Source organism: Pristis pectinata, chromosome 21, assembly GCF_009764475.1.
Source record: "Pristis pectinata isolate sPriPec2 chromosome 21, sPriPec2.1.pri, whole genome shotgun sequence".
NCBI lineage: Eukaryota > Metazoa > Chordata > Chondrichthyes > Rhinopristiformes > Pristidae > Pristis > Pristis pectinata.
In genome coordinates this window covers 23,925,359-23,943,546 of record NC_067425.1, presented here as the reverse complement: position 1 = coordinate 23,943,546, position 18,188 = coordinate 23,925,359, and the positions used below count along the sequence as shown (strand labels likewise).

Sequence of the window (18,188 nt, the reverse complement as noted above, 5' to 3'; positions counted from 1 at the left end):
ATAAAGAAGTTTTATAAACTGCATTTATTAAGTTTGTTTATTCTGTATTTCATACTTACAAAAAAGAGAATGCACCAGAGAACCAAAATGGTGTATTAATAAACTTGCAACATCCTGATTAGTGGATGCACAATAAATTATGCTTACAAGAGCTGTTGGTGATGTTTCAATGCCATTTAGGAACCCACATTTTACTATTTGACACTAGTCATTGAAGAAATATCAGATGAGGAAATAGCTATTCACTGTGCTTTGGGAGAGTTCAGTTGATAACGTGACAACTTCTGCATGAATATCATGGTGGGTAGGTTACAAACTTGTTTTCAACTGTTCTATTTACTACAAATGAGCAGCTATACACTGGATATACGGTCGAATGGGTGGTATTGGAGATGACACAATGGGAATGGGTTGCAACCAAATATTGCCAGGTTTCCATCCTTGCTTGCTCCACATCAATCAGATAGATGACAGGTTCCCCCTTTTTCTCTTGCCATGTTTGATGAGTAGAATGGGGTAAAGGAGGTGTCGCGATGGAATGTGGGGCTAAAGTCTAACTGGTTTTGGTAATGTTTATTTTGTGTGCAATCAAATGACTATTGCCATCAGTAAACATTCTATGTAAAATTTAGTGTTAACTTTTGTAGTTGAATAGCTTATTATATTATTACTAGAATATTACCTTAATATTTTAAGTCTTAAACTATATGCTCGTGGCCATGTCTTTCTACAGATTTCCTGCATTCTTCTTAGTGCTGGGTACTCATTATCAACAAAACTGGTCATACCCACTCACAGTCTAGGAAGTACAGAGCTGTCTCTGGAAGTGTGCCAGGCATTTGCCCAAAATATTCAAATGAAGCCCAAGACTCTATCAGTTTGCCTTCAAAGCATCAGTTCATTGAAGCTGATGTTCAATTAAATTGAGTTGACAAGAAAATGAGTTGACAACAGCCAAGTCCTCACCAATGATGAAATAACTTAAAAGAAACCCCATCAGAGTTGAAGTGGCGACAGCTGTTCCACCAGGTGTAACTTCCTGGCACAGCTTTTGGCAAATCATCAGTAGGAAATAGGCTCCTTCAGACTCAGTGCTTGTACTGAGCAAAGATTGATTTATGTAGTGTCTGTAAACTCCAGATGTTAGACTGGCAAGAGACACATTAATCTACTGCAATACCACTATCTTTGTTGGGAATCAGTAGAGCTGATGCAGGTGGAGTCACTGTTTATTCTCTAGTTCTTCTCCTAAGGTTTTATTTGCAACTTATGCAACTTCAAGCCTACATTACGTACAAACATTTAAAGTTTTTTTATATTTTGGAACATTCGGTTTCCCATTTCCTAGGCTCAAAGGTGATTGGAAAGGGGTTTAACAAGATTGTTGGACACAGGTGTTTCTGGGTCTAAGAGGCTCGGGATTGCTGAGGGGGGTAAGGGGTAGTGACCTGGCGATTGTGATCGCCATTTTAGAGGGTAGAGGGTATCAGACCTCAAGGGATGGAGGTTTCGGGGAATCATGTTTGGGGTTTGGAGGATTGTGATTGTGAACAGGGTGTGATTGGGACTCAGGGCCAGTGTGTCAGTAGCTGGAGGTGGGAGCGTCGGGGGAGGTGGAGAAGGGCGGCGGTTATGATTTGGAGCTGGGTGGTGATTGAGTTGGAGGGAGCGGAGATCAAAATTGGCAGTTGGGTGGGGAGATGTGGTTGGTGTTTGGGAGCCCAGAGCAAAATGGTTGTGGGGGGAGGGCGGCCTTGTTTTATGTGAGGTCACAAAGGTTTGTGGAGGGTCATCGAATATAGTTGTCCCCTCCAGCATGGCTTTAATAAAAACATGGTTGTTCCATAATGACAACTGATGGTCAATTAATGGTCACTCCCAGAACACTGTGATTCAATTTCCCACAGAAAGTTACAAATGAGATGACGTGATCAATGTTTGAGACACATAAAGTTCTCACAAAAGTGAAATTCTGCTGGGGGCACATGACAGGAAAACATAGGAGCACTAGTAGGCCTTTTAGCCCCACGAGCCTGTTCCAAGATTCAACATGATCATGGCTGATCTTTTGCCGCAAATCAAATTCCTGCTCTAACCCCATACCCCTTGATTCCTTTCACATCCAAATATTTATCAACTTCTGTTTTGAATCAATCCTCTGGAGCAGAGGATTCACCACCCTCTGATTCATCACCCTCAAGTACATGAAAACGCTCTTCTCTATTTCAATTTAAAGTGGCCTACCCCTTATTTTGAATCTGTCACCCCTAGCTCTGGAGGCCTTAGAACGAGAAATATTCTCTCTGTATCCATTCTACTGAGCCCTCTAAGCATTTTGTTTGTTTCAGTGTGGTCACCTCTCTATCTTCTAAACTCTAGACAACAGAGGCCTAGCTTACCCAATCTCCCTTCATATGACAGACCTGCCAACGCAGGAACTGATCTGATGAATTGCCAATGCAATCCCTCTATAGTACGCACACCCTATTTATTGTACATAATTCTCCAGGGGTGGTCTCTCTGAACCTGTTTTTTCACTTCTAGAAATTCCATGTGACAGGTATTTCCTCTACATCCTGCTTTATAATTCATTGAATGTGAATCAACAATTGCAACTTTAAGCTGCTCCCTGCCATTTAAGATCTTTGAGTTCTCTTTACTTCTTCTTCCTTCCACTTCCCTGTTCTCTTTGGTCCTCTCACTGACTTTCTTTCTTTCCTCTCAGATGATGTACAGCCAAAAGGAACTGATTGAAAAATGCTGCATTTTCTGAGGAGGATTTCATGAAAAGTGTGGCCTCCCCCTAGTCATCAGCAGCTCCTCTCTCAGCCTCTTCTCTCATTCCTCAGAGTCCTCTCTCCCCCCTTTGCTTCCTGCCAAACCTCTCATTCCCATTGCTCTTGCTATTCAGTCACGTTCAACAATCTCTCAAACTCTCCTCCTGTGAAGTATATACAAGCCCTTGTACTCTTCCTTCTGCCTTACTGTCACCTGTAACACTATTAATCCTTCATGCAGTAATATTTATTTATACTCACAATCACCTCAACTTCTCATAAAGTCATAGTCATACAGCACAACAGGTCCTTCAGTCCAACATGCCTATTCTATCCATCAAGTACCCATATAGACTAATCCCACTTACCAGAACTTGGCCCATAGCCTTCCATGTCTTGGTCATTCAAATGCTCATCTAAATACTTCTTTAATGTTGTGAGAATAGGTGCCTCCATTACCCACTCAAGCAGTATGTTCTGGATTTTAACCACCCTTTGGGTGAACAACTTTTTCATCTGATCTCCTCTAAAACTTTTACTCCTTATCCTAAACCTCTGCTCTCTAGTTTTAGACACCTCTGCTATGGGATAAAATTTCCTACCACCCACCCTGTCCACGCCTCTCATAATTCTGTGCACCTCTATAATGTCTCCCTCAGCCTTTTCCTCTCCAAGGAAAATAAACCCAACCTTTTCAGTCTCTTCTCAAAACTGAAATGTTCCACACCAGGCAACTTCCAGGAGAACCTCCGCTGACCCTCTCTAGCACAGTTACGTCCTTCCTGTAGTATGGCAACTAGAATTGCACACTGTATTTCAGCTGAGACCTAGCCAATGCTTTTATAATCTCAGACAAATTTTATCACTCACTAATGGATTTCATCTTGTTGGGATGGGTAGTGATAAATCTGTCTTTGGTCTGGCAATGAAAAGCTCTCTGAAGGAAGTTACCGTATTAATAGATGTGTTCAGATAATGGATGAGTTCAATATTAGCCAACCAGGGACTGATGCAATTATGTCAAAAGCTGGAGGTAGGATCTGAGTATTACTAGCAGCAGCAATGCTGCAAATTAAATAATTTACCACCTACTACAAAACATGTTTGCTGCTAACTTAGAAACATAGGGACAGAAATGGGCTATTCTCCCTCTGATTTAACAACAACATTTTGGGGGTCATGGTTCCAGATCACTATTATCTTTTGTGTGAAAAGGTGACTCCTAATTTCACACCTATTTATTACTTGTTTTGACTGTTCAAACCAGAGGATATGATTTCTCTGTATCGAATTTTTTGAGTAGATCAACTCTCGGTCTTGTAAAATCAAAGAAATACAAACCATGCTTCACAGTGTAACTACTTAATAGCTCCTGTAATTCTGCTGAGTTTTTGCTGTACTTTCTCCAAAGTGAATATAGCCCATACAAAGATTAATAGTCAAAACAATGCTCCTGCTTGTGTCTGACTAGGCCTATTTACAACATTGATTACTTCCAACCCTTTGTTTCCAGTCTCCTCCAGATTAAGGTAATTATTCAATTTCCTTTGTGTACCAGAAAAGTAGGTTTTAGTGATTTGTATTTGGACACCTGAATCACTTTGCTTCTACTTCAGTACCTGGCATGAAGCAGATTAAAGAAAAAATCCAGTTTGTCTTTCTTGGATCCAAAATAGTCGACCTCACACTTTCCTAGATTGAATTCCATCTGCCATAGTTTTGTCCATTCACACAGTTTGTATTTGTTCCAATGCAACTTCCTTCTCTCATCTGCTCAATTTACTGAGCTTCCTGGCACACATATAATTCCTATTACTTCAGCTAAAGTACTTATATTTATAGTGAAAAGCTGAAGTCCCTTTACAGATCCTTGGTGGATACCAATTATCACGACCCCTACTTATTTTCAAATGGCACCATGGAACATTTATGTCCACCTGAGAGGTCTGAATGGGGATTCAGCCACTATAAATATGACTCTGTTTAATATTTTAGATTTCAAAACTAATTTGTAGTTGCATGCCAACTTCCAACAAAAACTGCTTGAAACTTTATAATGTACACTTCCTGTTAAAATCTCTAATACAAATCAACTCCACCTCCAGTGAAACAAAACCTTTCTTAAAATAAACAAAAATTCATTACCAGAGTTTTGATAGTTTGGAATGGTTTGTGATCTGAATCTTTTACTAAGAAGCAGCCTTTCAGAGACAGGCCTAACTCAATGTGCTGTTGTGAACATGTTACTCACATATTGCATGTATTCATGCATCCTATTTTGTACTGTTTACTTACATCCATGGGGATATTCCATGCCATATAAACATGGGATTTGTAGTCATCCATCCATACTTCAGCAACACGGAGTGAATTTCTCTTGGTGTAGAATCCTATGTCACTATTATACGGTTTTTTCATGCGTTCTATGTGAGCCACCCTAGAACAAGGGAGTACCTCCATACTTCCACCACACAACCAGACCTAAAGCATTAAATAAAAGAAAAAGAAGTCAGTCAAAATCAAATAATAAAATAGTTATTCTAAGCAGTTTCTGGACTGGAATTATTTAATCTATTTCATATATATTCTCATGTAATAAGTTATCAAATATAAATTCTATCTTTTCAAGTTATGTTGATCAGCTCAGAAGCATCAAAATAGAATCACCCTGATACTGATGCTTGGACAATGGGGATAATGTTAATTCTCCTGCTTGGGCTAACCAGGTTAAAATGAGATGGGTCAATTTCCTACACCCTGCTAGCCAATTTTACTGCTGCTAGTTCTAGGAGAAGATGTGGCAAAGGACAGACTCAGGTGGAAAATTCCTGCATAAATCCAGTTGGGATTTATGGAATGCATATTGAGATCATATTTTAAATGGAAATCAGGAAATTGGGGAGTTACTTGCTTATCAGGCTTAAGCAGGACAATAGATGGTGGAAAGGATGAAGAGTATGAAAAGTGAGTGAAAAATATTCCTTCATGGGTCCAAGAGGAGCAGGAATGTTCTTCCGTGGAATCCAACTCAATTTGGTCCTGCAAAACCCCTTTGAAATCCCTGCCCTATTCTTTATGTAGAAACAACTTGGTGGCCAAGAGCCATCTAATCTCAAGAGGCCTGCTCCATCTTCAAAACGCACAGTGTGGCCTCGTGGCTTTGACTTGAGAATCAAAATAAACTTGGCCTGAAACCTAGGCCAGTAATTAGAAACCATTCTTCTCGCTCCTGTCAAGGTAAAAATCAATCCTAAAGTGCAGGAATGATGCTCTGGTAATATGAATTCAGTTGTGGAATACAGAGAAGAACTGCAATTGCCAATGACATCTTAGAGCAGCCTTTCTGTATTTTCTGACCAGAATTAATTCTGTTTTAATTTCTTTAGTGTTATTTCACATCCACTTTGGCTTTGGCTTCAAGTGTTTTCCCCCAAATTACCACTCCAAAGGGCTGTTCAGTGCACAAGTAGAAAATCAAGAGAAATACTTTGGGTGAGTTTAAAGGATTGTGTTCAGTATTTTTCATAACTTTCAAAATCTGGCTGCATTGCACTAGTGTATGAGTACCTATTGATTGACTGTTCCCCAGGACTCCATCTGTAACAAGAAAGGACAATTGTTTCAACTGAGCAGATCAATACTGACTTTTGCACTTAAGTGAAAACAGCAGTCACTGTTGAAAAATCACCTGTAAAAATTCTTGTCATGATACACTTCATTCACACATTTTAAGATATTCACTTTTTAACTATTTTTATATAGGTTTTAAATGTCAAACAGTCCAATTAACTTTGACACTGTGAACCATCAAAGGTTGTCAGAGTGCGCTGACAGGCTTGGCCACCCAAGCTTCGGTCACCTCTTGCAACTCACTCCATTCCTTGTATGAGGATAGTGAGCTCATCTGACCCTCCATATCTGGAAAAAAAGTGAGCTCAGGTTGCTGGACACCATGTGTGACAAGTCAGGGCAGTAGACTGTACCCACTAGGATTTGGCCCAAAGTACATACCACCATCCAACAAAATTTGGACAAGAAATAAATTTGAGTGGATTGGCCAAAAAGTTGAGTCACTTGCACATGAATTAAATTTGAGTGGCTTTCCAGGATTATGACCAGTTTTCTCCAAGTCAGCCCCAGTATGTTTTACACTTGAAATAGGAGGGAGAATTTCAGCTCCTGAAGCCACACCACCAAAAATGACTTTAAATGGAAATCACTTTAATGGCAACAGTCATATAAAATTGTAAGATACCTGCAGAAGATAAAACAGGCAGCATAAACATAGCATGTGGGACACAGAGGAATTACTTGAATTTGCTACAGATCTGTGTTAATTATTCAACAGGGTAATGGATTCACTTATCACAGCAGGAGGCATTGATCCTTTGTGAAACCAGACTTCAGGAGTCAATGTTACTTTCACTTTTACTTGCAATTTATATGATACAAATATTGTTTATTCCGGAATTATTTTCTGATCACATGACAGTCATATTCACAACTCCGTGGTATTAGAGCCCAGCACAGAACAGGAATAGGCCCTTCAGCCCATGATGTCTGTGCTGACCTTAAAGCCAATCCAAACTAATCCCATCTGCCTGTACATGTTCTATGTCCCTCCATAACCTGCCTGTCCATGTGCCTGTCTAAATGCCCCTTAATTGTTGCTATGTATCTTTTTCCACCATTTACTCTAGCAGTGCACTCCAGGCATCTACCACTCTCTATGTGAAATACTTCCCTCCAAATTTCCTTTAAACTTTACCCTTCTCACCTTAAAGCTATGCCCTCTAGTATTTGACATTTCCATCCTGGGAAAAAGACCCTGACCATCTGCTCTATCTATGCCTCTCATAATTTTATAATCTTCTGTCAGGTTGCCCCTCAGCCTCCGATGCTGCAGACAAGACAAGTTTGTCCAACTTCTCCTTAATACTCTCTAATCCAGGCAACATCCTAGCGAACCTCTTCTGCACCTTCTCCAAAACCTCCATATCCTTTCTGAAATGTGGTGACCAGAACTGAACAGAATACTCCAAATGTGGCCTAACTAAAGTTTTACACAATTTGAACATGTCTTGCCAACTGTTATACTCAACAACCCAACCAGTGAAGGCAAGTATGCCCTTTGCCTTCTTTAACACCCTATCTATTTTTGTTGCCACTTTCAGGGAGCTTTGGACTTGCACCCCAAGATCCCTCTCAATGCTCCTGCCATTTACTATATACTTTCCCCTTATATTTGACCTCCCAAAGTGCAACCCCTCACACTTGTCTGGATTAAACTCCACCTGCCATTTCTCTGCCCACATTTCCAACATATCTATATCCTGATGAATACTTTGACGACCTTCCTCACTATCCATAACTCCACCAATCTTTGTGTCATATATATTACGAACAACAGAAGTCCCAATACTGATTCTTACAAAACACCACTGGTCACAGACTTCCAGTCAGAATAACACCCCTCCACTACTACCCCCTGTCTTCTAAGGCCAAGCCAATTTTGAATCCAATGTACCAAGTCTCCATGGATCCCATGTGCCTTAATCTTCTGGATGAGCCTACCATAAGGGACTTTGTCAAAAGCTTTACTAAAGTCCATGTAGTAGACATCCACTACCCCACCCTTGTCAATCATCTTTGTCACCTCCTCAAACACTCAACTGTTCGTAAGACATGACCTCCCCCACTCAAAGCCATGCTGACTATTGCTAAATAGTCTATGCTTTTTCACATGTGAGTATATAACTGAAAAGAACTCCTCCTCCGTTTATTGCTCCTTACCATTGACTCTAAATGGCACTTAACTACAACAGATATTGAAATATTTGCCTCATTCCTGTCAGAAGATGAGCTTTATTTAGAACTTAATCCAGGGCCTCAGAGTTGCTACTGCAGTAATAAAAGCTTTCATTAAGGAACAGTGAAATTGTTCAGAGTCAAAAGTGAGACCCAAAACAATCTTAATCTTGCTTCACATTGATATTTGGACTGAGCAGGTAATAGATGGGGAAGTTTTTTTGAGGAAACAGTTGCTTAAGTTGTGATTTGATCTACAAGCAGATTACAAAATGGACAGCCAGTGCTCCTGCGTGAAACAGGCAGGAACCTGGAGCCTATATCAGTTGTATGCAACAGTGTCAAATGAATTCTGGAAGTCCATATAGACAACATTCATTGATCTCTCCTTTCTACCAGACAAGTGATGCCTCAGGAAGTTCAATGACTAGCTAGACATAACTAATCCTTCATAAATAATGGTGACTCTCTTCAATCAGCTCATTTCTGTCCAAATGCTGTGTTTTGCACCCTGTAGGTAAATTCCAGTACATCCTCACAACTAATATGTACTAAACAGTTTTGCTCTTTATAACTATTCTTAAAACATGAGTAGATATTTAGTTTTGAAATCCAAATGCACCCATCAAAATCAGGATTGCTTTGTAACATTATGGCAGTTGCATCTGTAATCTCCTCAATTTTTCAATGGTTTGGGTTGGAGACCATCAGCCTCTGGAGCCTGTCTTTAATATTTTCTCCACCTCTTTTTAAAAATTTTGCTATTATCTACTAAGTTGTGTGGTGTGATTTGCTTTTAAATTCCCTTCACTCTATAAACAGAGACAAAGTACTCATTCGACAAGGGTCCTGTTTCTGTATTATACATTACAGTTTCCCTTGCATCTGACTTTGATGAGGTCTCAGAATGGTTCAAAGGTTTTCTTTGCCACAATCCTATTATCACGTCAATACAGGACCTGATTAGTTCTGGCCAAACAGCAGTTGGTTTACTTTGTTCTTAGAAATTCAGTAATAGAGTTAATGGAAGCTGCTTCATCATACCAACTGTGTTTGCTTTGTACATTATGGTTCTGTCTGCAAAATCATTGGACACTGAAATAAATGAAATGATGTCTGTATTTGTATACAACTATATTGTCTGGCAATATAATGTAATAGCTTTGATGACATGTTCTTCATTGCATTAAATTCCACAGTTGAACAATAACATTCTGCAGTTAAACTGTAATGTATTCAACATTCAATTGCAAAATTTTGTTCCTTTTTTGCATGCTCTTGAGTATTTCCATATTGTGACCAGAATTTCTTCTACACAACTGAGTTCTCATATTTCTACACTTCTTTGCTTTGATGAACACAAAAGAAAATTCTTTAAAAATCCAGAAATCTTTTATTTCTCTTCTTTGTTGTTGCACTGCCTTCTCTTTCCACATTGAGGAAAACAACTTGGTTGCACTTCTGTTTAGGTCCATAGACCAAGAAAGTTCTCCATTCTGTTTCCTAAGTCTTGGAGTTCCAATTGTGAAAGTCAAATCAGGATTGGGAATTTCAATTGTGATTATAAGGCAACAGCTTTGTCAGGTTTCCCTATGTGTTGCTGTGCTGCAGCTGACAATGTAACATTCACCACTGATAATCAAAAAGACTGCAAATATTGGAAATCTGAAACACTTAGTAGGTCAGGTAGCATTTGTGGAAAGAGAAACAGAGTTAACAATGCAGGTCAAAGACCCTTCATTAGAATTGGGAAAGAGAGAAAACAAGTCAGTTTTCAGTGGCAGAGAATGTGGAGGAGGGATCTCTTGCTGCAGTGAGCTGCATGCTGTGAGATGAGCCAGAGATCATTCGCAGCAGCCTGGGATGACCCTAAGGGTAGAATGATTGTGATCCTGACCTCTTCGGCAAAGCTGTCAGGTACACACAAGGCTGTACTTGAGGTTGTCGGAAGTCAGAGATCTAAGTGACAACAAAGAATGGAGCGTGACTGCTGGCCCTCTAAATGGCATGACCCGGGAAAATGGGCTTAGAAAGGGATAGTTGTTGGTGAGCAAGTATGAACTGTTGTTTTTCAACCAGTGAATTTTGCATGTTGCATCACTGTTGACATCACTTGGGGAAGACTTACACCAGAAAAAAAACCACTCGGGTGAATGAAAATCATATGCACCCATTTCAAATTCACCCAATGATTTATCTGGTGGCTCCACTTTCTTCTCGATTTTCCTATTCTTGCCTTTGGCTTCACTCCACAATTTCTGCTACCTCTTAATTTTCCTTCTCTTAAATCTGCTTCCTGCCTCTCATTCCCTACCAGCTCCCTTTGCTTCCCCACGGTTTCTCCAGCCTTCATTTCCTTCCCCATTCTGCATTCTATTTTACACTGAATTTCCTGATGCAGTGCCAGATTCCTTGAAAACCAACGACCAGCAGAGTGCTCTGACAGCTTCCAAAAATATATACTTGATTGGGAATATTCATGGAGCAGGTTGCAATTAGAATGCCTTCTTGCATACCTATAAAGCTATGGATTCTGATAAAATAATGTTTAGTTTCCCTTCCCTCAGGTGACTGGTATAATTTAATAGATAGATCCAGAACGTGTGAGAAATCCTGCTGTAAGCTGAGGATATTCTGGGTGACAGATGCTGGTGCATGTCTCACTCTGCTCTGCTGCATGAGGACTTGTTCTACCATTCATTTGGATTACACTGGGAAATCCACCCTTCCATCCTAAACCAGTGAGACTTGGGATAACATCAAATGAATGATGATACCTGGCCAAGAGATCAGGAAAACTAACTGATGTATTTCTTACTCATTTTATTTTCATATTTCATTATTTTCAGTATTTAATGTGTTTTAATTAATATTTTTATGATTTTCTTTAATTTTATATTATTTATGGTAACTTTAATAGCTTTAGATATGTCTCGGAATATCATACACATTTAAAAACTCTTACAAAGCCTTTAAACTTTGACAGAATGCTCTGCCCTAAGGTTTGCCTTCTGTCAAAGGTTGCCTGGGCAAAGCTTCAGCACTATGCTGTCTCTGGTTTAATTGCTGCTGAGGCAATGATACTGTACCAGATAATGTCCAGGCGTAGGGGTCACCTCTATCCATTCTTCACAGCTGGCCCAGGTAAATGCAGCCAGAGAGTGGTAGAAGGCAGTGAGTCTCAGCAGCACGTCAAACCCAGCTCAGTTTGGTCCAAGTAAGTTGAGGATAATGGAAGAGCACAGTTTGGGAACTGTTAAACTGAGAAATATTTGGAACAGGCTCTGCACTTCCCCACAGGAAAGGGTAAGAATAGTCAGATGGTGAGTTACTCTGAGCTGAACGTGCACGCTATTAGACTGAGGATGATCAGTGGTGGGGATGGTAGAGAGGAAGATTAAAGAGAAAAATAAATAAAAATCAAAAATTAATCTGAAAATCTAAACGGGCTTTTCACTGAAACAATTCTCAAAATCAGTTTCTACCAACTGCAGGGAACAGTGTATTAACATTCAGATACTTTGTTGTAAATGGAATTATGTGTGGCTGTATATAGCACAATAATAATTTTGAATAATGTATATGGAATGAATTAATTTTAAGAGTAGAACTAATTTATTCTATACACATTATTCAAATGCACAGTGATGGTCACTCTTTATAGTGTGTATGAGAGGTTGTTCAACACCCCCGTGTGTTCCTCAGAGCAGTAATTATCGCTTGGCTCTGCTTCAATGAACTGGCACTGTAGTGGCAGTGATGGTTGAACTCACCCAGATCTGCACACTGCTGGAGTGAAGCAACAGCTGGTCTGCAATATCCACAAGAGCTATTTTTAGATTTGAAAATAAAAGCCACTTCTCTAAAACCACTGGAATTTTGAAGGATTGGTTTGTGGGCATGAGGAGTATTTCTGTATACTAGTTAGAAAACTGCCTGTAAATAAAGTGAGGTGAAGCTCAGCAGTAAAGCTGTCCTCAGCCCAAGCTGGAACAGACATGCAGCTGAACAGTAGAGTTGCCCACTTGGACAAATGCACGTGTTCTCAGCTAATTGAAAGGACAATGTTATATGAAAATGACATGGTAATAGTAGTGACTGATGATTAACACATTTGGGTACTTGGTTCCAATTTTAATGTGAATAAAAATCCCATGGATTAACACAGTCACCAAAATAGCAAATTAGTGTTTTTAAGCAATTATTGGCTATTATTGCCAAAAGCCATTCCAAATGTTTGCAACTTGGTTTTGAAATAACTTTTGGCAGGTGGAAGCACACCATGATAGACAGAGTTATTTGCTACCTTTTACTTCCATCCAGCCTTCTATTTAGCCAAATATTCATCTTAAAATGCCAATCACACTGCAGATGTAAAGAACAACAGCCAATTTGTTTCACATTTACCACAATTAAAATCACAGAATTTACGGCAAAGAAGGAAGTCACATCAATACTTATTCATTAATTCATACCATCTCTCTAGTGATTAATCCCATCTCCTTTCAACTTCCTTCCACTAGACTGGATCACTCATAGATGCATTAAGATTAAAATTTAATTCAAATTTCCTTCACTGACTTGTTGATTTTACTAATTGCAAATCAAATTTGTGTCACAAAGTGGGGTGATATGAAATTGGGTTTGAAACCATGGAGTAGGGCTGATTGGAATTGATGTCAGAGAGATTGGGGGGTGGTGTTATGGAGCAGGAGTGATGCCATAGACCGGGACTGACATTAAGGTGTTGTGGTGGAGTGAGGATTGTGATATCATGCAGTGGAGATGACGTCACAAACAATGGTAGTGGAGCAGAGATACACAGAAGGCAGCTGAGATACACTGAATAAGCCAGTAAGGGTGCTACTTCAAAAGCCCTTGTTATCTTGGTCCCATGAGAAGCAGTGCTCTGAGAAATTGGTATCCCATGGCAACACTGAGTACAGAACACCACAGGAAATATTAAACTGGATGCTTAATGTCAAGTTCTAAATCCATGTCTTCTAAAGACTGATCTTGGTTTTGACTCTTGTATGGAGTACCAGGGAGATCAACTAGTATGTATAAAAACAACTTGAATTTGTCACCTCAGACCTCATGGTGCACACAGCAAGGACTAAAGCAATGTTCCAAACATATGTGACATACAGGGAAGACCAAAGACAGCAATTACACCATTACACAGTACAGGAAGCACTGAGATGCTTCCAAGTGGATAGCTAAATGTCAAGATCCTTAAACAACAGCCCAAAATGTACAGTGCATCGCAGGTAGCAGCAGTTCATTTGCAGTCCCTCACAAAACAAGCTGGAAGGGTGCAACAGTCTGTGCTGCACTATGGACTGGCCCAGTGGGTAACAGCAGAGGGGGCCAAGTATCAGTTAAGAACAAGCTATGTGTCCAAAATATAACTGATAGGAAATGTAACTGCTGCAGGCACTCATTGGGCTGATGTCAGGACCTTTCCTGTTTGAATGCTTAGTGGGAGGTAACTGTTCAGGAGCACCATGCATATTTTGTAAGGTAGAAACATTTTAGCAAAACAACGCTCTTAAAGAAATTGCTCAGCTACAAAATTGGAAATAATGACTGAAAAATTATAAACTATTCACATTGGTGCAAAGTTCTTGAAGATTATTGACCTTCAGGAAATCTATTCTCCAATCCGCCACATGCAATAAATGTAAAAGTTACACAGGAACAAAATTCTTACATTTCAGAACTATCTTCTTTACAAAGTGTTTTTAACATTATTTAAATGTCAAAGGAAGCAAGTATGATTTTATGTCAATGAATGCCAAACATCTGTATTCTTTATTACTATATTCCTATTGCAAAGATATTACAAAGAACTTCATGGAATAGAACATTGATCAGGAGTGACACAGTGGATGAGGGAAGTTTTTTTGTAAGCAGAGAGAGGGAAAGGAGGCAATAAGATGTAGGGAGGGAATTTTAGAGATCATGCCTGTGATGGCTGAAAGTGTAACCACTGATAGTGGAATGAAGAGGGTCTGAGGGAAGAGTGGATCAGAGACAGCAGAGTGAAAATTACAAATATATGTAACAGCTAAAGTAGTTCAGAGAATCAGGGTGTGGAAACACCATGAAGGAACCACATGAGTGGGAGAGATGGAATTTTATTCCAAGAGCTCACTGTTACAATAGCCTGATAATTTTCCCAGCTTTGGGCTGATTCAAGGAACCCACCAACCTTAATTTTAAGGCCCAGAGGGAGGGAAAGTGACTGTCCCCTCTCTCGCTCTCCTTGAGCCATGAGGACATTTAAAGAAAAGAATTTTGGAATAAATTTTGATGAATCACAAATGTTGGTCAATCCCTGCCCTTAAATGCATTGTCAGGGTAGATGTTCAGATGTGTTTCCATTGGTGGGTGAGTTACAAACAAGGGTACATAGTTACAAGATAGGGGCTAGTCATTTAAAACTGAGGTGTGTAGAAATTTCTTCTCTCAGGGTAGTGAATCCCTTGAAATTCTCTGACCGTGAGGGTGGTGGAAGCCAGATCATTAGATATATTTAAGGTGGAGATAGGTGAATATTTGAAAGACTGAGGAATTGAGGGTTACGTGGAACCTGCAAAGAAGAGGAGCTGAGCCCATCATAGATCAGCCATGATCATATTCAATGGTTGGGCAGTTTTAAGGGGCCGATATGTATGGGGGATGAGGATGGGATGTGTGGGATCCCAAGGTCAGAATGAACACAGAAGGTCCTTTTAGGAAGCCCAATCCATTCTCCTTGTTTTTTCATCCCTGTTATCACCTTCCATTCCAGTATTTCAAATATGCCTTTTCTTCAATCATTGGAACCTCCTCTACTATGGTAGGCAAATTCACCCTGCCTTCTCTGCATCCTAAAATATGCCTGACACTAACCTTCTGTAGTTTGTGCACAATGGTGGTGCAGCAGTTAGCGCTGCTGCCGAGCAGCTTCAGGAACCTGGGTTCATTCCTGACCTCAGGTGCTATCTGTGTGAAGTTTGTGTGCTCTGCATGTCACCACATGGGTTTCCGCCAGGTGCTCCATTTTCCTCCAATATCTCAAGTAAGTGCTGGTAGGTTAACCAGCTGCTGTAAATAACCCCTTTGTGCAGGTAAGTAGCAAAAGAATTAAAAGGGACTTAATGGGTGTGTGACAGAAAATTGCAGGGGTACAGAGAAGTAAGGAGGGGGAATGGGATTGCTCTCGTGAAAGCAGTGTGAACCTGATGGGTCAAATGGCCTTCTTCTGTGTTGTAATAAATACGTAAACTGAAACATTGATCTCCACAGAGCATTTCCTGGTACAAAACCAGAGAAATAGAATCACCTTACAAGGTATGTTAATAGTTTTGCTCAAACAGGTGCTGGTCAGAAACAAAGGACAGAAAGTACTGGCACCAGGAAAGAAAGTGCACAGTGTTAGGGTATCAAGAGGGACGACATGTTTTGTTCGAAGATCCACTGCGGCAAAATGCTGATGTACATGGGGGTAGAGGCACCACGTGTAGGAGATAAAGCCTTGCACATTTAATGCTCATGGAGTCCTCGTGTTCTGACATTGACAAGTAAGTCAAGGATGGACGGCCATGGAAAAGGTTCACAACAGAGTGAGGCCTGGGATGGAGTGAAGGTGAGGTCATCAGTTGAGGGTGTGGCAAATCAGCACCTTGCAAGTCAGGTCGGAGCACCAGAGGGTGTTGCAGGGGTGGAGTGAGTTTGGGACGGGATGGTGGGTGGTGGTGGCATTAAGGGGATGAAAGGAATCCTGCAGCAAGGTCATCTTTAGCTGAAAGGTCACCTACCTGCAACAGCTGCCAACAATGCATGGGCCACAACTGCCTCAGGCAGATACCCTTTAAGTATCACTGAAGTAAACCTCACATTCGTGGTCAAGTCTGCACTGGCAGGAGAGGTCCTTGCAATCCATGGGCCTCATATATGTGGGTAATTTTCATGGAGGTGGCATCCAGACTTGTTTTTATACAGTCAGACATTGCTGTGTGTGTCTAGGTCCCTCATGCCTTTATGTGTCATACACAAGGATATAAAAGCAAAATCACAAACCTCAGGAGAGATGCGGTAAACATCCAATTGTATTTAACCACCATTTTCTCAATACTACTCTATTTGTTAGTGCTACATGATGGAATTTCTAGGTTGTAATGTTTTCAAAGTTACAGGCAGGGGATTGGTTTCTGTTGTAGACTGTAAAGATGAAATGCAGCGTATGACAATGTGAGTTCTCAACCGTCAATGGAGTTTGAAGATTTTGCAAAAGTAAATGAATAAAGTATAATCCCAGGATTCTTATTCAGTCCAAGTGCTTCTCAAATCAGAAATGACAATCAATCATGAGTTACAAACAGCATATCTAGAGACATTTTTTATAGGCCAGTGATTATATTTAGTCTGGGTTCTGAGTTGCCTTTTAGTGCCCTGACAATTGACATGTAGGGTTAAAGCCAGAACATAGGTGATTTGTAAATCATTCGAACATGCCTATTGCTTAAAGACCACAGGCTCTGACCTGCAAACCTAAGGTTTTTAGTGCTGTTTGCATTTATGTCTCTTTTTGGTTGGTTTGCATTGTCTAATTTTCACAACCATGGAGATTTGGAAAGGGCTGTTTTCGGCCATGGTGGAGAAATACAAAACCTGTCCATCAGCATTAGCAATTCCAGCTATATGCAACATAGTGGGACAATTGATTTAAATGTTAGATGTAGCCCTTGGGGTTCCACAGTATGCATCTGTGCAGCCTACAAAGATGATATCTTGCACACACTCACTCTAGACAATCTGTTTTCCACTTTGAACTTCAGCAAGTTGTCGTTTAATTCCAAATATTTCAAAAGAGAGACTATGAATCAAAGACTTAAGACATATGTCAGAAAACTGGGAGTTTGTTGTGATCTTTTCAATGGTATGGAATTGAAAATGAGTGCTGTCTGAAAATCTGTTTGCAAGAATCTACTCAAAACTTGATTGACCTCCATTCTCTCCTGAAATTCTCATTCATATTTTCTTCACCTTTGGAAATATATATCTCAACACTCTCTGTGTTTATCCCCACCCTGCAACCAAGACACACAAAAACCCTGCCCAGAATTATCCCATGCCACTTGTCCATTGCACTACACTCATTATCTTTTATTGACTGATGACCTATCCACCTGCAAGCATTCCAGATTTAGTATTGTTGTCTTCAAATCCCTTCAACAAATTAACCTGCTGTAAATCTGTACCCACTCCCTCCACTAAACCCCTTCATACAATCCACCTGTGACCTTGATTACTTATGTATCGCTGTCTGAAATTAATGACATGCTTTTATTAATCATGCCCCATATGTGGAATTCAACACCATCCAGGAGAAAGCAGCCAGCGGTTTTCATTCTATCCACCATCCTAAATGTTCACTCCTTCTACTGCCAGCACATTGTGGCTGCAGTGTGTGCCATCTACTAAATGCACTGCAGTTACTCACCAGGATACACTGGTACTCCACTCAGTGATATCCCATATAGTGTCGATTCGATAGAGAGTTCTTGTCCTCCTGTCTGAACACCCACAGCTGCATAACCCCTCTCTACTTTAAAA

At 40.2% G+C, this 18,188-nt stretch overlaps 1 protein-coding gene across 1 annotated transcript in view; it reads right to left on the bottom strand.

Moving 5' to 3' along the window:
* The window catches only part of galnt17 (polypeptide N-acetylgalactosaminyltransferase 17), a 282,637-nt gene that overhangs the window by 22,447 nt on the left and 242,002 nt on the right, over window positions 1–18,188 (bottom strand). Inside the window, exon 7 of the mRNA XM_052035410.1 lies at window positions 5,073–5,258. Coding sequence (XP_051891370.1) covers window positions 5,073–5,258 — 186 coding nt within the window. The remainder of the gene's footprint in view (window positions 1–5,072; window positions 5,259–18,188) is intronic.